This window comes from Protomyctophum bolini (genome assembly GCF_963924005.1).
Source record: "Protomyctophum bolini genome assembly, chromosome: 7".
Lineage (NCBI taxonomy): Eukaryota > Metazoa > Chordata > Actinopteri > Myctophiformes > Myctophidae > Protomyctophum > Protomyctophum bolini.
Window position 1 is genome coordinate 13,017,613 of NC_137868.1, and position 23,838 is coordinate 13,041,450.

At 40.1% G+C, this 23,838-nt stretch overlaps 1 protein-coding gene across 2 annotated transcripts; it reads right to left on the reverse strand.

Annotated features, from left to right (window-relative positions):
• Nucleotides 1-7,755: 7,755 nt before the first annotated feature.
• Nucleotides 7,756-23,574, reverse strand: xrcc1 (X-ray repair complementing defective repair in Chinese hamster cells 1). Of its 2 annotated transcripts, none has more exons than XM_080767417.1 (17): nucleotides 23,114-23,574; nucleotides 22,846-22,938; nucleotides 22,527-22,634; nucleotides 21,661-21,819; nucleotides 21,313-21,390; nucleotides 20,801-20,921; nucleotides 19,898-20,004; nucleotides 18,437-18,608; nucleotides 18,061-18,304; nucleotides 17,788-17,904; nucleotides 14,455-14,536; nucleotides 14,239-14,338; nucleotides 11,084-11,129; nucleotides 9,375-9,511; nucleotides 8,930-9,020; nucleotides 8,669-8,744; nucleotides 7,756-8,058 (listed from the first exon to the last, which is right to left on the reverse strand). In XM_080767417.1, exons 1-17 carry the CDS (start codon nucleotides 23,162-23,164, stop codon nucleotides 7,951-7,953), a joined length of 1,890 nt encoding a protein of 629 aa, XP_080623543.1. In that variant the 5' UTR covers nucleotides 23,165-23,574; the 3' UTR covers nucleotides 7,756-7,950. The 2 variants fall into 2 exon arrangements, with proteins under 2 accessions (XP_080623543.1, XP_080623542.1); XM_080767416.1 differs by having other exon boundaries at nucleotides 20,801-20,924.
• Nucleotides 23,575-23,838: the final 264 nt, after the last annotated feature.

The following is a 23,838-nucleotide window of genomic DNA, read 5'->3' on the forward strand; positions in this document are numbered from 1 at the left end:
TTTTTAGGGGCGCTAGTCCCTCCAATGCATGGCTTTCCGAAATTGTGGCAGCCAAGTCTATGGACTTTTAATGTTTGTTTAGAGCTCTAACAAAAATTGTTTGCCAGCCAAGTTTATTGACTTTAATGTTTGTTTTGCGCACTACATGACAACGTGAGATGTCATATGGCCGATATATACAACTCTTATTAATTCCGTTTCATACAAAAACAATGCATTTATGTCTCGTGGAGGATGAGGATGATAGTGTTCCGAAGGCAACAATCGTGTGGCAGCCACAGTGGGCGCCACTCACTTCACGCAAGTGTGATTTTTATTTTATATGAAGCATAATAGTATAGGCATATCCTGGTTATGGGAAACAATGGTAATTGTTCTCTGTGACGGTATTGGATAATATACAAATTACTAAGGGATCAATGAATATTAATCAACTGTAGTCCAATTGATTTTCCTGGTCATGTAGCTGAAGAGTCGCATCAAATAGCGTTGAACATTCTGTTCGTATATATGCTTCTGATTTTACAACAAGCAATTCCTATTGGGCTCCGTAGTTCACTGAAACACCATTGACTTCCAGTTAGTGTCACTTAATCTGTGTCCGGAATAACATTTTAAGCACCTGACAATTGTGTTGCTTACTTTGCTTCTTCCATTTTAAATACAGAATATGGACGTTAAGGTTAATGATGTGCTTCCTGAACTGTACTGCTGTATTGGTGAAGTAGAGTTTGGGGGATGACACAGCATGGTCCTTTATGTCTATTCTGCCAGTACCACTCAAGCAGAATAAAAACAAAGATTTTAGATGTTTTGGGGCTTCATGACAATCATTTCACTATATTGTATTATTATTATGTAATGTATATTCTATTGTAAAGGTCAATATGTGTTCCTTCTGACTTCTGAGAAAAATCTACAGTACATCTTCCTTCCTGAAATATGAGCCTTTAAGTATACATTTTGTCTGGATTTTGACTCTTTGACCCCATCCGTTACTGCATTTAACTAACAGTCAGTCACACAGCTGAATACAATAGCCTGTGGGCAAGGTAACGCATGAAGCCATTACCGCTATTGATTGTAAGTGTTTATGTCAGACTGAATAATTGGCTTTATTTCAGGACTCATTTCAAGTGCCATTTGTCCTCGGCATAGTGTGAATGTGCATGCAAAATTTCACTGACCAATCCTGCAATATTGGAAGCCAATCTTAGCCAATTAGGATGGAATATGGAAAATCGGACAGATCCTTGTTGAGTCACTTGTTGACTGTACTGTGTACCGATTTGCGTGATGTTTGGACAAAATCTGCAGGAGTGATACAAAAGTGTTTTGCAAAGATCGACCTACTGGTGGCACTATAACTGACCGATCTGAAAAATTGGGGGAGAGGGTGCAAAACAGTCTTGGCCATGCCTTCTATTCGGCCTAAATTAAGGCCAATATAGGTTAAATAAAAACAACACTCTATTAACCCAGAGCAGTCAATACAATCAATACACAAGAATACATAGAAGATTTGCAACCTACATATACTGTGACATGGATTGATTCATCTTATTTAGAACTTCCTTCCAAAACCATTTTGATTGTCTGAACTCTGACCCACAGAGAAAATTGTTTGTTTTGAAAACGCATTGACAACGAAAGGATAATTTACGTCATAATATGTAATTACTAATTTACGTCATATTGTCAGACAGCATTGTTACTCCTTTCAATGTTTACCATAATACCTTATTCTCTTCAGCCTAATTTATCCCCTGCATCAGTGTCACAGATTTCTAAGACAACAATGGGACACATCACTTGAACATGTTGTATAATATATTAATATACTATACATACTCTATTCAAACGTAAAATCAAGTCACAGGGATACTTTGTAAAGTATGACTCACACACTGTCCAAGTAAAGTTACACTAATTTTCCCAATGGATCATGAATATGGAAGTAAGCCTTGCCGAGCCATACAGTATGTGGCCCATAGAGCTTATCTCCTGTTTCTTCAGCATGACGTAGCTTGATGTACAAGTACTGTACACCCCCAGGACATGACGCTAACATGTCACAGGGACTCTTCATGCTGAGTGCATTGGGTCCATTTTAATAGACTTTGGTATGACCCTGCCAGGGATCGAACCCTGACCGCCCTGACCTCCCAGTCTCAGGGCAGACACTACACAACAAGGCCACTGTGCTGGTACTTCATCATGAATGCTTTAACAATAATCAATCAGGTTAATGTTATTGGACATACTGTAGATGCATTCCTCTGCTCTCTGGAAAGTGGTATTGTAGAGAGCAGGGCTAATTTATACTTAGTGGCATGACTGTGTGAGTGACAAAAATGAAAATATGTTGTCCAGCAAAACAGTCATACAACATACATGAGATCCTAAATGACACAATTTATCAACGATTATAAAATATTATGCTTAAAACTCTCAAACGCCACTTTTGTTAACCACTTGCACCCCAGTATCCATATTCTGGTGGGAACATTAGCCCAAAATAGTAGATTTACATTTCACAACAATGCATTGCAATGAGCTTGTTATGAGCTTGTAGATATGCGATTTGGCAACGAGATTTTGTGTAGATGGAAAAAAGCAGTCCAAGTACAGAGCCAACAATGGTCCAGTGTATGATGGAGAATTTCACAATAAATATATGATTATTGCGATAAACTATCATTATCGTCCCATTGTTATACAAGATAACTTGTGCCGGTACCTTTTGGTAACCTACCCAAACTACATTATACCTACATCCACTGTAGGGGAGAACAGGGTAAGATGATTCAGTGGGTAAGTTGACCCAGCCCCTGTATAATATACTAGCTGGTTGTCTAAAATAGTATCTGTGGGGGAAAATGAGCCAAATACTCACTCAATACTGTTTTTCACTGAATAATAATAAGTTAGCTTGAGGAAAGGAAATAAGACTTGTTAGAAATGGGAATATGTTGTTAAATTGTTTGATAACGAATACAATATATATATATATTTTAATTTAATGTTGAACATTTTTTATATCAGAGGACTTGAATCGACTTGAGCCATGGACATTTCAGGTCATTTTTACTCATGTTTTTCAATCGACAGAAGACAGATTGAACTTTTCTCTCATTTTGCCTTGCCTCAAGGATAACTTAGAATAGTGGCTCATCTTACCCCACTCTCAGTCTCCCCTAACATAGTACTAATATGCTAAATGAGTAATCAAAATAATGGTCATTGATGATATCAATCAATTGTTATAAGAAAATGCATAAAAAGTTAAGATTATTCTCTAGATCAGTGAAAAAAGACAAATACAAACATATCCGTGGATCCAATGATAAGAATTCCACTTACCCTCACTCAATAGTGGTGGTCACGGGTCGGGATCCCCACTCCCTCATTAAGGACAACGATGAATAACAAATCAGGGTTAGCCGTCTGTCTGTAGCACATCCACCTCAAACCCAACGTGGTACGAGTTAACGGGCAGCACACTTCGCTGGCAGCGCTCCCAAAGAGCTGCCCCCCCAACACACACACCCCCTCCCTTGCAGTCTGTGTGGTTGGCGGTGCTTGGGGGTCAGAGCAACTGAGCAGCAGCAGCCTGTTTGACGAGCACTGGGCGGCCAACCGTACATTAAAACTAGGAGAAAGCAAGAAGGGGGGGCTAATCTATCACGGCAGCACACTTCGAGTGCATCTGTGAAAGAGTCAGATTTAGAGGTGCATGTTTAAAACAGTGTGTTCTATACTCTCTTTTCAGTTTACATGTTGGCTCACATGTAAACCACCATCACTATTTGTGACTTTCATAAATCAAACAATGGATGTCATCAAACGTTTGACTCTTCAATTCTGGGGGGAAAACAGATGTTCAGAGCAGATAAGACATCAATTCAATAATCTCACTTTAAATTTAGCTGGCTCAAACATTCCACAAAGCATTACTGTTAGAAATCTGTATCCTATTTGACTCACATCTCTCTTTTAAGAACCACATCAATGAATTACAAAGACGGCATACTTCCATCTACGGCGCAATAATGCCAAACTCAGCCCCATTCTGTCAATGATTGATGCCGAAACACTCCATGCTTTTGTATCATCTAGGCTAGACTACTGTAACACCCATCTCTCTGGACTACCTAAATCAACTACCAACAAATTACAACTCATTCAAAACACCGCTGTCAGGATATTAACCAGGACATGAAAATGTTATCACGTCACCCCTGTACTCATCTCCCTACACAGTACATGCCAGATACAATCTAGTCTGAACCAAGTAATTGCTTACATCGTTTTCATGTGTGACGTTTATGCATGTGTATGTATATACAGCAATTGTTTTATTACTGCTCGTTTGTTTTTTACAAATCAAATTTGACGTGACTTGGCTGTGGCCGAAGCCCAAGCATTCTAAACAGGGTTAGACTATGTAGCTGCATGGAGACCCAAAATAGATTTTTGATTTGTAACCCTGGGATGGGACCAAAGCAAATGAAAACAGATGATCTTACGAGCTGGTAGATTTGCTATTTTCAATACTTCAGGAGCAGTAGGACAAAGGCTCTTCTATGTCCTCCTGGTGGGCGCTCCTCACTACAACAGCAGCAATCTGAGAACCCATCGTCAAAACATTAAGGAAAAACAGCACCATCTTTTCAGTGAGACAGCAGTGACAAATGGCAACACAGAAATGTGTGGGGGAAGAATGAATTGGCATAGCGATTAGATTACGGAGTAAAAAGGTTAAAAAAGAATGTCTACTCATAAAAAAGGAAAAAAGTTTGTCGGGCTCGGGACTCAAAACTGCGACTCGCTGTCAGGTTGCTTTAGAGCATGTGATATGTGCCTTAACCACCAGGCCAGCGGCACCCCAAGAGTGCAGTCAACCGTGCTGAGGATTCAACACACACCAATATTAAGGCCTATTGCATACCCTCTCCAGAGTAAACCTCATCAAGCCTGTCCTCCTTCCCACTTATTAATTCCCCCCCAGTGTCTGGAGCACAAAACAGGAGGAGCAATAAATTAGAAAGGGAGTGAGAGGGCTAGGGATGCAAGATGGGTGCGTGAAAGTGGCCCTTGGGCCAGAAAAAAACAAATAGAAACTGTCTAATTAAAAAAATAAAAACAATTAAAACCCTGTTAGTTTTTTATTAACAATGGATTTGAGTAAACATTAAGAAGGCTGAGACACTTCCATTTGACAAACCACTTTCAGACTGCCTACATTGAGAATTTTGGAATGCAAAACACTGTGGTCCTCACAGCTGTTATGACTAGCTCTGTAGCTCATAAACAAAAATAAACTACTATAAACATAGAACTTTTAACACACGGCCACTCACGGTGACACCTTTCACTTGACTTGCTGCTCTCACATTTAGGTCTGACCTTGAAATAAAAAAAAGTCTTCTGAAAGAATATATATATTCAAAGATTTGTGCCGCATTTTCACGATTTAAAAGAAATAGCAGACCTACAAGTTCGTAGCGCGCCACTCGGTGGCGTGCTATGAACTTGTAGATCTGCAATTTTTCAATAGCTAAAGTATAAAATAATGCTTAGTTAAAACACCAAAAGGGGTTCCTGCCCAAAATGGGTTAATAGTGTGCCCTTTGCAGTATAGTAAGGGTATATCCTGCTACAGCTTCTCGTCTGTTTAGGTGTTGTTCCTTAGTCTTGCCTACAAGTATGTTTGTTTTGTAAAACTGTTATCTAGGCCAGTCTTATTTTTCGTATTTGCAGAGGGTGCACTATTATAGACTGGACTGCACAGTGGACTGCTGGTGTTTGGGAGGTGAATAAAAACCTCAAATGTGCATTCTTGGGACACACTGATCTTTTTGGAGCCTTGACCATTCAGCCAACTATGACACAGTCCTTATGGGACCACTTACAGTGACACCTTTCACTTGACTTACTGCTGCTCTCTAAATAGTGTGGCCACTAAAACAAGGTGCCTGTAGCCGTCATCACAGGCCATTGGAGTAGCCGGAGATAGCAGGAGAGTAATGCCAGATTGCAGCCCAGAATGCAAAGCGTTTTTTTTTCCCCAAGTTGAATTTGGCTCTGCACCTACAAATGGACTGTCTTGTTAAATATTGAAGTAAATCCCCATGTCTAACTTTTGTCAAGGCTACTATCGGCAGATAGTAGCCTTGATTGATGCAATCGCAACTGATGCCATCGCAACTCTCAGCGCTGCTAGTGCAGTGAATGCATACACCGGGAAGTGGGAACAATTACAAACAAAAATGCAATATTACTACTACTGCTACTAATACTACTACAAATAATAATTACAAAAAAATGAAAAATAAATCAGGAGGCCCCTGGAGGCTTGAGGCCCGTTTCAATTGAATGAGAATTTCAGAGGGTAGCCTAGAGTTCATATAGACATAATTTAGGATGTAAACAGTACTAGAAAAGACAATCAATATATTGATGTACCTAAGCCAAGACTTCATGTAAGAAAGGTGTTCGCAATTAACATCATCCATCTGTACTAAATCCTGGTGTAGCAGGAGAGCAACACCAGACAAGCCAAGAACAAAAAAGCAAAAAGGTCCTAAATGCAAAAAGGTCCTACATAAAAAAGGGTCTCATTATTGAGCCAGTGGAAAGACTTCATGACTGAGGCTCTTTGAGGCGCTGTGGCTATGCACCAAAGAATTAAGGGGTGATGACAAATGGGACTGTCTTTTTAAATATTGATAGTTTTAATCACTCAAACCCTATACACTTTATCGATTGGCATCAACGGATGTTACTCTTAACTCTCTATACCAATTATCTTTGCAGAATATAGGCAAGCTACTCACAACGCGACACATTTCAAGCTTGTAATCTTTCTCAGAATGTTCACCTACTATGAGTCTATGACATTAAAAAATTAAAAAATATATATATATTGTATTCGTTATCAAACAATTTAACAACATATTCCCATTTCTAACAAGTCTTATTTCCTTTCCTCAAGCTAACTTATTATTATTCAGTGAAAAACAGTATTGAGTGAGTATTTGGCTCATTTTCCCCCACAGATACTATTTTAGACAAAAATAGGGATGCTAGGATTCATGTGCAAAGGAGCGAGCCAGGTTTAAACTAAAGATGAGAAACTTTGTCAAGAAATTCAGTGTCAGAGTTTGGAAGCACTTGCTTTCATCAAAGCAACATCCTGCTGCCTCCTGCATTATGTGCAAATTCAAAACAGTGGTACACAGGGCCGTTGAGTGATATCCAACGAGCACTCTTAAGCCCAAACCACACCAAAGGGTTGGGTTGGGACAAAAGGTATAAGGTAGATATTTAAAAAGTAGATGGCCACTGCAGTTCGTTGGAGCGATGTGTGTTGAAGGAGAGGCGGAAGAATTTACACTGGGACAAGGACTGTCTAAAGACGTACGGGTGACGCCATGTTGCTCCATGGAAGGAAAGAAACATGCGCAGTTGAGACCAGGAAGTTGTACATATATGGAGACGGCCATATATGGAGCGTGTCACAAGGCGTGACGGACTGACAACCTTGTCACGAGGCGTTGTGATCTACATATATGGAGAGTGGAGACAGCCATATATGAGGCGTGATGTCACGAGGCATGATGGACAACCATATATGGAGATGTGAGTGATGGAGAGACGGACAGGTTTGGCAGGTTTTCATGAAATCTGCGACATACGGTCGCAAATTTCGCAATTATATTTAAAATTTAAATTAAGACAGGATAATTATGAACTACAGTATAACTTTATTGCTTCAAACGAGTAATTCAACTAGAAGTGAATTGGGAAAACAAAAACAAAAACAAAAATCCATACAAATAGTTTATGGCTTTCCCCTTTGCTTGTATCATACTGTATGTATGCATGTATGTATGTATGTATGTATGTATGTACCGGTATGTATGTATGTATGTGCATTTCTAGTGTTCAAGGGACAACAGAGTATGGCTGATAGGGCAGCATCTTTTGTCGTTCATTGATTGCATAAATCCATGTCGGTTTGACAAAACACAAATTGCCATTCTCCATCAATGCCTGCAAATGAAAAAAGGTATAACATGATAGTGATGTGAACATATTACACGCACACGCTCTTTGTCTGAACAAATAAACCATATCTTTGGACATTAAATAAAACCTCCAACCAATGAACCCCTCCGCTGTTGGAATGGAGAGGGTATAGACTACCAACTGCCTCACCCGACGAGTAGCATCACAGAGAGCGTAATTGCACAAAGGTTGATGCCATCTCCTCCACTATAGGTCTTCATGGGTCCAAAATGATGGACCCACACTCTATTTTGTTCCAAGATATGATATATTCTTCAAATGACGGAACCAAACAACCGTAACTCCCAGGATCGTTCAGAGATCAGATTGGGTGATATATTTTTTCATTACCACCCCGGTAGATGTCAGAGTGGATTCAGAGAATTTGTATCAATCCCATTCCGAAAATCCCTTGCTATTTGGTGTAAGTTCACATGTGAAAGTCACTTTCAGTGGACATTCCAAGTAATGCAGCGACATGATCCCTCACTGGATTCTCACCCACAGAAACAATCAAACCTTTATGTAGTACATGTGTGCAGAAAATTGTGAAGGCAGAATCGACAGATTATTTGCACATGAAGCCTCAACTTACATCTTCAAAGGAGTCATGCCATCCTTCGCTGGTCAACACAAACTGCACCTTTTCATTCATGTACTCCTCCACCATCCTGGAGGGGACACAATGACCAGAATGAGAGAGTAAAGAACAGTATTAAAGCTATGTTTGTCATTATAATATTTACTGCCAGTCAATGTACAGGGTGGTGTGACAATGACAACTATCTGACAACATTTCCTTGATAATATCTTTTGGCGTGGAGTTGCACCACCAACAAAACCTCAACTTCCTCACCCGTTGAATGCAACGATGTACCGTAGAAGGAGGCGTCTGTCGTTGTTTGGGAACTTGCCGTAAAGGAAAAACTTTTTTCCTGTCAGGAAGACTGAAATGAACAAAAAGATTAAATAAATGGGTGTGGAGTGGTACAGTGAGAATAACACTAGCTTTACTAATATGAAGAGAGATATGTATTACTTCCCTTTGATAGGAAAGAAGACTTCATATTTTAATTTAACTTTTTCTATATCTATCTATCTATCCATTACTCTCTCTCTATATATTATATAGCGCAACAGCTAATGTTACAAAAAGTGGTTCCCAGATTGAAAAGTATACAGTAACAACAAAAAGGAGTTCAAGGTCTAAATGGATGAAACATACCATGTGCAGTTTAAACATTCAGTCAGTGTATATACAGTATACATTGTACAAAATATAGAAATAAGATATATAAGACCTGGTAACTCTGGGATGGGGTAGTCCACCTCTTCCTCGGCGTCGGTGTTCTCATCCGTCGATCCCCCGTAGGGATCCTCGTCTTTCACTCTGTGTTTTCCGGTCTCTGCTTTCTTGTGTCTGCTCTCAGTCTCAACTCTGTCGGGTAGACAAAGACATGGGGACACTTCAGTGCTTCAGCTTCAAACTGTCACCAATTCCACAAATATTTACTTGATGTCATTTTATATAGAGAGAGGGGGGGGAAAACATAATTACAAAAACCATTGATGTTTTCACTATTTTTGAGTGGTGCAACCACTCCTACAACCAGCAATGTCTGTGTACACCTATCTATGTACCTATGTGCAGTGATGGGCAAGCTACTTGGAAAATGTAGTAAGCTACACTACCAGTTACTCTCTATTAAATATAGCTCAACTACACGGAAGCTATCCCCTGTCTGATGATCTATATGAGCAATTTAACTTGTCTATGTATTACTCTACAACGAATACCAATGGAACACAAACCTGTTGCCATGATCATAAAAACCACCACACAACCAGTGTACCAGTCTGCCCTGCAGTGCAGCTCAAATTACTGGTTATAAAAGTAAAATGAACAGCTGCTTGTGTTGCTGTTATTTGTTATAAATATTAAGTATCATCACATTTGCTTGATTGCCTGCAGACAGTTTGTGATTGATCAAAATTCAATTGTGAAATCATGACACTGGACTGACAGAGACTGAAAGAGAGAGAGAGAGAGAGAGAGAGGTCGTCGATCCATGCGTGACAGATTATTTGAAATAAAACCTTTTTTTGTCCACACAGTCCTACATGACATGACAGCATACCTTTTCACTTCACTCGAGTGACGAGTCGTTTTGTTTGTGAGCGGAGCCGTTGTGCACTCAATTAGCCTGCAACTTGTTTTTGTTTCGTTTCCATTGTGTGTATAATTCGACTGCATGCGTTGCGCGGTGGCACGGCCGATCTACAAGCTCACAACGCGTCGCGCTGCAACGCATTGTGAGCTTGTAGATCTGCTCTAATTCTGCAGCGCAAGCCAGCACAGCACAGCGCAGCACAGAGTGGGACAACAGGGTGTTGTGAGCTTGTAGATCGGCCGCGCCACCGCTGTTTGTGTCAGACTCTTATCTAAACCAACCAACCAATCATCAGGGATTTCTTTTCCACAAAACTTATTTAACAGTCAATTTGTAACGTATAGCGTTTGTTGGACGCTACGTCACTACTTGGGTCTAAAAATAGCTACACTACAGAAAACGCTACTTGGTTCAAAAGGAGCGACGCTACCGTCACACTACTGATAAATGTAGTTAAGCTATGTAGCGTCGCTACTTGTAGCTAGCTACTGCCCAACACTGCCTATGTGGTCATGAGCACCAGTATATGACTATAGGGTACCAGTAGGGGGCACCAGAAACAGAGAGGGATAGTGCTGCAATGTTGCCTGCTAATGTGAGAGAGAGAGAGAGAGAGAGAGAGAGGTGGGGGGGCACCACTCAGTTCACACGGGTGTGATTTTTTTTAAGCTGATAATTGAAAAATATTCTAATTTTCCATTCATTAATTATTTTTATTCTTGCAGCGATTCAAACTATGCTGATGTGGAGCCCGCCAAAGGGAATCTATTACTGGCCAGTTTTGAGCACACAACACACCCTGTCACGATCAATATCAGACACATTGGAATTGATCTCACCTCTTCAGCTCGTCCTCTGTGTCCATGGCAGAGTCATCGTCGTCTCCTGGGAAATGTAGTGTTCATTTGTAATTAACAAGGAAGTTAAGCCATCTTACAATATGTTGAGGGAAATATCTGGTCACAACATGGCCTTGTACTTAAGAGGGGGGTTATGAAACTAATTAGGAAATTGATCAAACTGATGCACAATTACAACTTTACTGATCTCTGTGGTCTCCATCACATACATGCATGTAAACTAAAGCTTAATCCCTTCAAACACAGATCTTTCTCCAATGTGTGTTAATATATTTTAAATAAAAGTATCAGCAACAACTGCACGGCTGCATTACACATTCTCCATTCTTATGCAGGCGTTGGACATCACCTCGGTAGCGATGCAAGTTTGCGCGGATACTTTGCACATAATTTTACCACTAGTTTCATTACATTTGAGTCTTGGGTATCCTTGCACAGAAGTGCAAATCGTTTTCCAGCTGCAGAGATGTATGATATATGTGGTCTTGAGGAAAGTGGTAGCTTATGATCTTCTCATGTGCCCTAAATTTATTGTCACAATCACATTTAGCAATGACTCATAAGAGGGGGAGAACCATTAAGTACGTCCTCCATTTCTATCAATAATACACATGGGTTTAAAGGAGTTTATCGATAGCTCCTTATAAGACTTAACCCATTCATGCCTGACCTCAATTTTGTTTTTTAATCTTCTAAATCTTCCAGTTTTCTGAAATAAATATTTTCACGATTTTTCAAAAATAGCAGACCTACAAGCTCGTAGCGCACCAATTGGTGGCGCGCTATGAGCTTGTAGATATGCTATTTTTCAATAGCTAAATTATAACAATGTTTAAAACACCAAAAAGGGGTCCCCGCCCAGAATGGGTTAAGACTATTATGCTTCAATCCTATTTTCTTCAAGGAAAGAGAAGCAAGACAGTGAATGCCTCTGTAAGTACACCGATCCTTATTGAGGCTGAATAGGATGGAAAGGGTGCCAGGCAGCCATTTGTACGCAAGTGCCATCATGTTGCCTTACTAATGCACCTTGCCACTTTACTCCTGGCCTCACATTAACATAGAAATGAGAATCATGCACAAGTCCCTTCACGGTTCATTGTGTTCCGTATCCTTTTCATGGTGTCCCATCAATCCATCTCTGCCAGACCTTCATAAAACTAAAAGTGGTCTCTCTCCTCCAATCCCTTCACTCTCAAACCTGTGCCTTTGCCCCACTCAATTCATTTCATTTACTGTACTTAAGCGTTTTTGTCTTTTTCCTTTTGTGCCTTTATTGATAGTTACAGTGAAGATGGACAGGAACAAGACCAGAGCCTATAGGTGGCATGCGCCTGGACCGCTAGACCAGTGGGCGCCCATACTTTAGCTTTTTCAATAGAGTATGCCGTATGGCATGCCCTCTCTCCGTCTTAAACTAAGGGATAGATCAGATTATTTTTAACTTAAGCTGTATGAAATACTTGCCATTAATATAGTGGTTGCAACTGTATTAATTGATTGCCCGAGTCCCGTGGTGGGAGTTCTGCTCTGGTTTTGGTTAAATATTAAGAAGTAGTTCCGGTCATTTTGTGGGGGGCACTGGGGCCACGCAGTGAAAGTAAATTAATCCACAAAACTAACGTCATTTGTATTGTTGACCCATTTCTAAAATATGAATGCAACTTTCGTTCATTTTTATATCTATCACACGGAACTATGCATTTTGTGTCCATATCACTACGCCAAAACAAAATAGTTCCATGTGATAGAGGGGTCAATGTTGTACGAAAGTTGCGCTAATATTTTAGAAATAGGTCAACAATACAAATTACGTTAGTTTTGTGAATTAATTTACTTTTACTGCGTGGCCCCAGTGCCCCCCACAAAATGACCGGAACTACTTAAAGGAGAATTCCATACTAAAAGGCTTTCTTACCTTTCTTTGTAGTTGTTACGTCCCCATCAAAGAGGTCCAGATGTTATTTTGTGCAAAAGCTCCTTATTGGCTATTTCCCCTACCATAAGCCCTAAATGAATTGCATTGAATTGAATGGGATGTATGGGGTGTTGTGCTAATTCGCTTATTTCAATCGCTCAAAATGTATGTATCCTCTCTTTATAATGTAAATAATTACCCAAGCGGCACACTTTACTACTTATTTCGATGGAAATAAGCAAATTAGCACGACACCCCATACATCCCATTAAATTCAATGCAATTCATTTAGGGCTTATGGTAGGGGAAATAGCCAATAAGGAGCTTTTGCACAAAATAACACCTGGACCTCTTTGATGGGGACGTAACTACAAAGAAAGGTAAGAAAGCCTTTTAGTATGGAATTCTCCTTTAATATTGACCAAAACCAGAGCAGAACTCCCACCACGGGACTCGGGCAATCAAATAATAGTATTTCATACAGCTTAAGTTAAAAATCCCTACCAAAGTCTCACGGCCATGTAAAAGATTCTCAGCCAACTTGTGTATGTAGTTGATCAGCACACAATTAGAGGGCAGAAGTTTTGAAGGTTGTTGATTCATTAAAGGAAGATTAAAGGATTCAAATTTGAGGAATAAAAAAGGCACCAAGGGAGTTGCCCTGTGGATAAGACTGTATTATTGTACTGCAGCTGAACTCTTATCTTGGCAGTCAATCGTTCAATTTGTGCTGCTGTTGACTTTCAAGGGTAAGTCTGTCCACTTCTTTCTCCATCGTGTTACCCTCTCAGGACTCATTCAAGTGGAAAAATACAATCTCAGACTCTCAAAGCCCACTGTCCGCGTTTTCTCTAGCAAACAGACAGGTACTTCCAGTGTGACACTCTTATAAGGCAAGTCTGGACCAACAATCTAGAAATGAACTATTGCTGTGAACGTATCCATGATGGACACACATGACCCCATTTACACCTGGATTAATGTGTCCTGGATGATCAGATTGTAACTGAATACAAAATCATAGCAAGTCAAGTTGTAAATGCCCTCCGCACTAGCAGACACTTTGCAAAACGCACATTTATTTTTCCTCCAATTCTCAACCACACGCAAAACAGCAGTATTATTTCTTCTTTTTTTCGACAGCTTGTGCCAGATTTAACAAAGGCGTATTGCTGATATCTAGAAGTTGCAATTGGGGGAGGAGCTCGAGTCAAACCTGGTTCATCCATGTCTGTGGAGCCGCCATACTCGTCTTCCTCAGCCACCTTTGGAATCTTCTTTGGGGTGGCCTGCCTCTGCTGCTCTGTTGGAGCCCGCTATTAGACAGAGCATAGTGTCAGTGTGTATAGCGTGAAAAGGTTTCTTCCTCCAATTAGTTTCTAATCCTTATTTTTCCGCTAAATAACAAATGTAGCTAAAATAACACATTTACCCTGGTGTCTCTCTCTTCTTCGCTCTGTTCATCCATCTCCATCTCACTCTCTGAGCTGGACTCTGCTCCATCCATCAAATGCCTGGTGTTAAGGTGAAAGGGAGACAGATGAACAAAAATAAACAAGACAAACACTGTATGTTGACCTGTATTCATTTGTGTCTGCCCCCAGAAAACATACTGTTGCGTAAACCTGTGATGTGTCAAAGTTGAGGGGAAACCTCTGACATTCATTAAGACAGTGGTGTGCACACAAGGTGTGAAGTTATCATGATGTTTTATTTGACAACACAATACCACAGAATAATGTATACTGCAGTTTTTCTGGAAAAGATAGATCTATCCTGTCGAGCTATTGCATGAAAGCTAATTTCACATCTGTTGCCATCAACACTAGAGTGGGAACTAGATGCCATCCATTGAAGTCAGGTAGGTACAGTAGCTGCAGCTTACAGTTTTTCCCACGATTGTTAACACGTTATTAAACTGCTTTCTCAAACCCACACACAAAATGATAAACCCTGACACTGTCACAAAATGGAACTTGTGCTTTCAATTGGTACACAGCCATATTTTCAAATGACAAACATACTGTGCATTTAGTACACTCAACTAAGCATTTGCTGCACACTACCAAACATTTACAGCAAAATTGAAAACACAATCTTAGAAATGGAACACACCATATGAATGACAATGACTCTGGAGAATGAGCCAATTCTCCTTTTGTAAAATGACTCTGCGTAGGCCTACTTTTTTTTATAGTCAAACACACAAATATTCACAAAGATAATGTAAGCATAAGGCCGGCATTTGTGTTGTAGGTTGATGCTTTGGGATTTTACGTGAGAAGTGTGTGCAACAACTGAGGATTGTGTGTAGTGTTTGGACAACAAGGTGATGTGTAACTGACAGAATGTAAAGAAGTAAATTAAGAGTCTAGTGCAGATAAGGGAGCGTGTAGTAGTACCAAATTGGGCCGAGCGATTATGTGGTTGTGCAAACACTACGTGACTATGGTATTCTCACTCAGTGAAGACGTGACCTCCACCCCAAACCACCCCCACTCAAGAGAATGAAATACCACCACAAAGGGTAATCATATCGTGGCAACCAGAAGAGTAGGCAGTCTAGGCACAAAGGAAGAATGTGCACCTTATGTTAAATTGGTGTTTCCCAAAATGTAAAAAAAAAAGAAAATGGTCGTAATTAATGTAAAGCATAAATATTTCTACAATTACATAAGACAATTTTCCTTTCAACATCGATGTGCCCACCTTCCTAGATGTCCACACTTCCTGTATCCATCATCACGCGTCACATTGTGGGGAGAAATGAACAGACCCATGCTTATCTATCGCACAAGATGCGGCCAAAAGGAAATTTAAAAAAGGAGAGTGCAGACACTGTTGCTTGTGGCAACAGAGGCTTATACCTACAAAGCAGACAGACATGTATCTAGTGACAATCAACTGGGTGAATGACTTTAGTATGAAGTGTACACACAAGAAAAATGCTGTGGTGGTGTGAAGTCATCGTCAGTGTAACAGCTTCTTGATTGGTGATAGATTTGCAGTTTGCTGATTTAAAAAGAAAATATCTCACCTGCCCATATTGATCTTTCATTTTATATATATATATATATATATATATATATATATATATATATATATATATATATATAAATAAAATGACTTAGCCCATACACTTGATATTGTAATCATTGTTGAATGTCCTAGCTAGTAGCTACAGCTAGTGATGCCATTAAAGAAAGCACACAGTGGCTTCTTATGAGTCCAGTAAACCTAGAAGCAAGGTTAAGATCGGATCCTTTACCACACAAAACAGAACAGTCTCTCGTGTATCACTACACGCTGAATTTATTCTAGACAGTTCTACTGATCCAGACTAGAGAAGCATGACTTTGAAGTTTGAAAAGATTGCATAACCACTGCCCGACTTCCCCTATATCGAACAAGCTTTTGAAGTACATCACTATCAATCATATTTTTAGTTCAAACGGTTATCATCACAGTTGGCAGGCACATCTGCTCCCTGTGAGATTGCCAAAATGCGAATCTGAAATGTTTTCACCATGCTCTCTGAATGAATGCTACTACAGGCCCTTCACATTTTAATGAGAAATTTGTTTACTCTACACGACTTGAGTGGAAGGTGGAAGCCAGAGCCACTTTTCCCCCTTCTACTCTTTTCAGTCCCCAGGTTTTCTCTGATTGGATAGACTATTGAGAGAGCATTACTGAGGTGCTTAGCTGATGACGAAATACCATAAAAATACATAAGAGAATTGTGCCTGATGCAAAGGCATTAATTTATTAACACTGTTCCACCATGAGAGAGGTTGTGCATTTACATACAAATGTGTGTGAAGGAGCGACAGAGAGAGTGGGTGTGTTTATGTGTGTTCCATGTCTGTGTGTGTGTTTGGGTACTTATCATCAAAGTAAGTGGCTGGTTTAATTACACATGACAGATGCAGCTTTTAAATAAGGGATAAATCATCAAAGCAGCACTCTTGCACAATAGAATGGCTAGGATGGGGCCTGAGTTCATCCGGCTGGGGGAATGAGAGAGGATCGAGAAGGAGGTGGTCTCTGTCTGTACAATCGGATAATGACTTAAGGAAATGGAAGAGAGAAGACGATGGGGCGGAGGGGGGGCAACCACCGCCATTATAAGAACTATTCGTGCCCGTCATCAATAATAGCTAATTAATCAAACATATAAATAATAGTGTAAATAGTAGATCTACAAGCTCACAATACACCAGATCTGTAGATCTGAATAAATGTAGTGTAGTCAAATGTACAATATTTGTCTTTCAAAGTGTTTAATTGTCCACCATTGTACCACTGTACTTCAACGATCCGTGGGACATATAACACCGGTACGACCGTGAATCTATAACCATGCAATTGTAATAGAAAGGTAAAAGGTTGGGAACCCCTGGTGTAGAGCAAGTGACTTATTTAGTTATACAGGAGTCCTTACTTTTCAGGCTCTTTTGTAAACCTGATGTACGTTATCTGTGTCTGCGTGAAAAACAGTGTTTTAGTGCCGTGTGTGCAATATCAATCACCCATTTTAGTGGACTATAGGTCTGTAAGGTGCTTTTTGAGGGGCGCTAGGCCCTCCTATGTCCAGCTTTGAGGGTGTAAGTGTGTAAACACAAACATTGAAGACAAAAGCGAGAACGTAAATTGTGATTGGCCAGAGTGAGATGATCTATGATGACGTATGATGATAAGAGCACCCCTCAATTCACACAGGTGTGATTATTTTATTCGTCTACTCATTATTTGTGAGCTTTACCGTTTAAAGGAGATCCTCTGTTTCCTTTTATGGCAGTCCATCACCCATTCCTTCCGTACAATGATGCCCCCTGCTGACTTCACTTGGCTGTACTTGGGGGTGTTGGCAAAGGCACAGCTAGACACAGAAACAAGACGCAATCAAAAATAAATGACGCCGACACCAGAGAGACAACCGTTTTGTAGCAGCAGGCACTTGTCAAGTTGTGTGCCACATTATGCTTTTACATGCACAGGTGCAAGGGGATGAAAATGGATTTTCACTGTCACTCACATAAGGTGTGTGGCGTCAGGGGTCCAATCAGGACGGTACTTTGCTCCCATGGCCAGTGCCTTGTCCCTCAGCTCCGCTCTGAACGGGTTCTGGAAGCCGCTGAGGACAAACACCACGCCCTGCATGATCTGGTTGAGAGGCACCTGCTCAGGGCTCTGGGATTTCACTTTGTGTGGTTTAGCTTTAGGCTCTGGTTTGGACTGGCTCTCTCGCTTCTTGTCACTGGTCTTCTGAGCCGTTGAGGCTGAAGCACAAAGAGTTTTGTATTAATAAAAGACTAAATGCCCCGCAATTTGTCAATGACTATATCCCTCAACTTTATATAACATGCAGTATAATAGAAAGTGGTTGGAGCTATTGCTAGTGTGCGTGTTACCTTTATTAGTAGAGCTTGGGCTGGGGGTGCTGGCTGGGCTCGGTTTAGGCTTGGCTTTAGGAGTGGCAGCCTTCAACTCGGGTGACCCTGAGGGACTGGTCTTCTTTGAGATGGATGGAGCCGGTGATGACAGGCGATCTTTACTGAACTCAAATTTTCTCTTTACCGGAGGCTATGAGTTAACGGAGATATAAAATAAGAATGTCATTTGTTCTTAATGTGACAGAGGCAATCACAAACACACAGCACAGAACATGCAAATGATTAGCCATGTCCAATTATTTTGTTCACACTCTGCTAAACTAAACAAAAACAAAAAAGTTGCACTAGAATCTCTTTTCATACGAATGCCTCTGCCTGATAGTGTGGGAGTCTGGGAGATGGTGTAATGGAAACATTTACAAGTTTGTATTTAACACATTGAAAGATGACTGCGTGATTTAGTTCTCCCCAGTCCTAGGGGAATAGACTGGCTATTAATTTTGATGGATGATCAAGTCAAAGAGTCAGTCATAGACTGCAGATCACTGAATACCACTTTAAATCTTCTGACTCTGCCATCTCAAAACCTGATACCCAGAGCTCTGGCAGCACGACGGGGAAGCTTTGGCAATTTTGTGCTTTGTGAGTCTAAAATGCTTCCCCGTTTTTCCTACCCAGTTTCGCACCAGTGAGGGGTGGGAGGGGCAAGGTGACGGCCCTAGTTACAGTTAGATGAGTCGTGAAAACTCCTGCATTTGAACATCCATTTATTTTTTATTAGATTAGACCACAGACCATTTTTATGATCTTATCCAGAATGAAAACATTCTCAGAGGTAAATGAGTTATAATGTTTTAGTTATTTCAAATATGCTACTGGCTGTATTCTCCTTGGAAAAATATAAAAAGATACTCCTATTATATGGAAAGGCTATATTATTTTACTTATATTGACCAATTTAGTAGGTTTAACCTCGTCAGATAATCCTATAAGAGAAATGCAAAGTTTCAACATCAAAGTAGTAATAGTTGTGAATTAGCAAACTGGACATTTGGATTGAATGTTTCCTTTATCCTCGTGTCACCTATCAATGTCAGCGGGTCAAAAGGAGACTGCCCAGTGCCCAACCTCCTTATACCCCCCCCTCCGAGTGATTTTTTTGTATTTAGATTTTTGTGTACTTCCACCTGTACATGTGGAGACAAGTATCTATTGTCACACCCATTCCTGGGGCCCAGAGGTGCTCAAATCTTTGGAACCTTTGCAGGGGAAGTTCTGTACTTTGGGGTTTCCGGTTCAACAAGTTTCAGATGGTCATATCTTCTTCATTTCTTTTCCAATTTCAATGAACAATATATCATATGAAAGCTTACATTATGTAGTTTCATTTTCGTATAGACTCACACGGGAAACATCTTGACCTCCTGGAATAATTCAAACCCCCTTTCAGAAGTGCTGCTGTAGACTGTTATTCTATACCTGTGACGAGGTGCTGCTAGAGGTGGAGGACGGTCCCGAGGACAGAGAGGCACCACTAGACTGCAGGGTGGCCGCAGCATAGCTCAGCTTCTCAATCTGAGGAGAAACTAAAGGAGAGAGAGAGGGGACACCAGACACTCAATTGTTTGAAATAAAGATGAAACTATGAATGTTCTTCTGAAGACATCTCTACACACTCTCCATACTCCATACTAATAATGCCTTAATTTATCATACTACAGTGTCACATGAAGGCATCAAAAGTAGCAGATCCAAACTTTTTTTTTTCTATTTCGTTTTTATCTTGAAAGCTAACAGTTTCCACTTGACAGGCGATATATAGCTATAGCAAACATATTTTTGTGCTTTTATTTTTCAGAACATTTTGGAATTAGATTTATTTTTCAGAATGGGCCTCAGGTCTAAATAGGTTAATGCGCAGTGACATGTAGCAAAGGACGTCGGGACGTCAGGACTTGAACCCCCAACACACTGTCAAGACTACATTGAGCCTAGGTACCCAGACCTCTACGCCAGCCATCCAGGCTATAATGATTAATGATTATATGTTTAATTGGTGGAGGGACATGTTTGTAAAGGAGTATTACACTTGCATTTGCCCTAGTGCAAACTAGAAAAGATAATTTGGACAGCATGCACCCTAGACCTAGTGTTCTTTAGTGCTTAGAAATGGGTTCTAAAATTCAGTTCTCCACAAAATTGTGTTCTCCGAATCTCCCCCAAAACATGACAAGCTCCCTTAACAAAATACTACTCAATAAAGAGTGTTTACAATACAAATGTCAACTGTCTACTTCATAAAGACCTGCGAATAAAAGATGATCACTGTAGGGTTTTTAATTCCAATCACTGCCTCAATAAATTAAAAAGTGATGTTTTTACCTTTGAGTGTAGGGCTGGTTTTTGTGATGTTCTCCCGGTTGAAGAAAAGGTGGCCAGGCTGCAGACTGGGGGCTGCTGAGGGAGATTCATCCTTCACCTTAAACTGGCCCAGCTTTGTCAACTTCTGCCATGGGTGAAGAATTAGCCAGTTTGGTGTAAAAAATATGAGTTAGAGATATGTGACTCAAGTTTCATGTAGCCAGACGACTAGATAGCTCTGCCTATTGATACATCTGGTGAGATCTAAAACTGTGTGGAAACCAAGAAATTCAAATGACTTTTTCAGTAAAAACAGTCACAATACAGAATATGTATGTAACAATAATAATTAGTAGGCAAAAGATTTCGGATGCACATGTCTGTGTGTGAGACATTCACGCTGGCTCTGTGCTCCCTTTGCCACATGAACGTAACTTGCTCTGTGCAAGTTAAAAAGATTTTCTTTTTCATATGACAAGAGCTAAAAGTTAACAGCAAAGAGTATAAAGGACAAGAGAATGAGCCCTCCTTACCGGCGATGCTGCTGTTGGTGGATCATTTTTATCTGGTGGTGAATGAAACTTCACAAAGGCAACTCCATATGCTATGCTCTGGGGAGTAAAATAATAATTTCAAATTGTATCTGTAGAATAACCTTTCCAAGTAATACAATCTTTAACAAATCTGCTATAAATTCTCAAAACTCAAATCTGAACACATGACTGACTGATGTTCAATGGTGATGAATCAGACTATGCTCGCGGAAACATTGTATCAATGCTTTATTATCAAATCAGTGATCATACACGTTTCGTGAATGTCATGATTCAAATTTATTTTAATTCATGCACAGACAACCCTCTGAGTGAAACGTCACTCACCTTATTGTAAGGCTGACTGCACACAATCTTTACACGGTCCCACTTCTCCTGGGCTGTGGTCTTCTGCAGCTGGTTGGACCCAAAGAAACGCACTCGGTTCGTGTTGGTGCCGTTTCGACTCTCAGTGGGAGACATGAAGGATGACGTAACCAGAAGAACCTAGTAGAAACATTGAAATTACCTTGAACTATAAAAATGACAGATCTTTTGACAAAATGATAGAATACCAAACGACTCACCCCTTTACCAACTCGCCCCAGGTGTACAGCCGGCGGAACTGCGCGGCCTGGTATTCCTAAAGTAATCTAAGTAAATGATGCTTAAACGGTTAAACCTAACCTTATTGCTAACCTTAACCTCAGTAAAACTATGCATAAACTAACGCTATACCTACACTTAACCCCAGTAAAACTATGCCTAACCCTAAACTTATTTCTAACCTTCTTCTCAGTAAAACAAAATAAAGAATACAAGAACGGCCAGACCGAGCGGTCGGCGGAAAAAATCGAGATGGTTTAGGGGCGAGTACTTCTCCCTCAAGAGTCAAAATAACTTTTTCCTCTGTCAATTACTTTGTATTACTTACTATTCTTTGTTCCATTAGTTTACGCTGATTGAATAAGAGCATAATCCAAGTATTTTTGTATCCTTCATCAGGTAGACCTGACGAAGACCCATTGGGGTTGAAACATTGTCATCCTACTCCTTAAATAAAACTACCTCTGGGAGCTGCTAAACAGTGTGCAGACTGCATTCCTTTTTCCTGTACGTATCTTTTTCTTTTTTTTTTAGAGATGTGCGTACTTCCTTTTGGATTCTATTTCTAATGATCACTGAGGTGCATTGGTTTTCATACTAATTAATACCTCATAGTCCTGGTCTCTGACAGCTGATGAGTTTCCCACCAGCACCTCGATGAAAGCCGACCCTTCATTCCCGATATCTATGCTGTGCACCTGCTCCTCCTTCTCAAGCTGGGAACATGAAAACAGCACATATTTAAAGCACGTTCCAGTTATTCATTAAATAGCTCTTCATTAAATGGCTGAAAACTTCAGTTGAACCTATTTGAGCTCTGTGACTCACAGCTTACTGTAAAGAATATGGAATTGGCATACTCGAGTCATATCAGCACAAAACACATTGTTTAAACAAAAGCACAATACTATAGGCGTAGAGGAATACCTGTAGAATGACTGAGGTTTGTTTTTCTCCTGGTTTTGCTGCCTTCCATTTCCTGTAGGTGTCAGAGCTAAGCAAGTTTTCAGCCTTGTGAGCCTGCAAAGCAATACAATATTGATAAAGAAATAAGAATGTGGCAAATGTGCGTTAAATAAGCTAGAAATAGTGAGGAAAAAACAACGAAAAGCAACAGTAGGTGATGGGAAACTATAATTGTGATTGATTATTATATTATTACAATTCTACTGAGAGTAAAAGAATGTCAACTTACAGTGTCTTCGCTGCTGCAAGACACAACGTGCTTGAGTTTGATTTCTGGCATTATGTTGTTGACACACCAATAAAGTAGGTTAAGCAAATGTCCCTATATAAATTGGCTGTTTAAAAATATTTATATATTACCGGAACTATGGTTACTACAGGTTAATATTGTAGTTAGTTACTAGTTATGGTCAACCAATGCCTGGTTTTCAGCCAGGCGAGCTAACGTTTAGCTAGCAAAGCAAACAATGACTACTGTGGCTAACTAGCTAGCTTGGTTAAAATAATACGTCTAAAGACTCGTTTCATGTGAACGTTGAGAAGAATTACGCATTTGGATCATATCTCATTGTTATACTGGTATCTTTGCGTTTCAAGAAATACCCGAAAATAAAAAATCATACTTTAAATTTAAAAATAAAGCCAATGACAATACCAACTCAATTTCGCACCAAAAACTGACGTTGACTGATGACGTAGTTTCCGCCAGTCCGTAGTTTCAGCCAATTAGATTAGCCGTTTTCTTCTTCGAAGATTTGCTGTTGACGTGAGGTTAGTCGCCCCCTACCGACATTAAGGAGGAATTGCCTGGACAGTGGACACAACTGTTAAGTACAGTGAAGTCATCTCTCAACAGTGACAACAATACTGACTTAATTCTTTTAAAACTTGAAATTCGAATTGAAGACATTACGAGTGATTATGTGTGCTGTGCATGCAGTTACTGAACAGTTA

Bases quoted from the DNA above. Each gene is read 5' to 3' on its own strand.
- xrcc1 (XM_080767416.1), bottom strand. From the start codon at position 23,164: ATGCCAGAAATCAAACTCAAGCACGTTGTGTCTTGCAGCAGCGAAGAC. The intron at 20,925-21,312 runs GTAAGGAGGGCT...CACCCATGGCAG, and splicing joins CACCAACAGCAGCATCGCCG to AAGTTGACAAAGCTGGGCCA. The intron at 14,339-14,454 runs GTAAATGTGTTA...TCTGTCTAATAG, and splicing joins AAGAAGAGAGAGACACCAGG to CGGGCTCCAACAGAGCAGCA.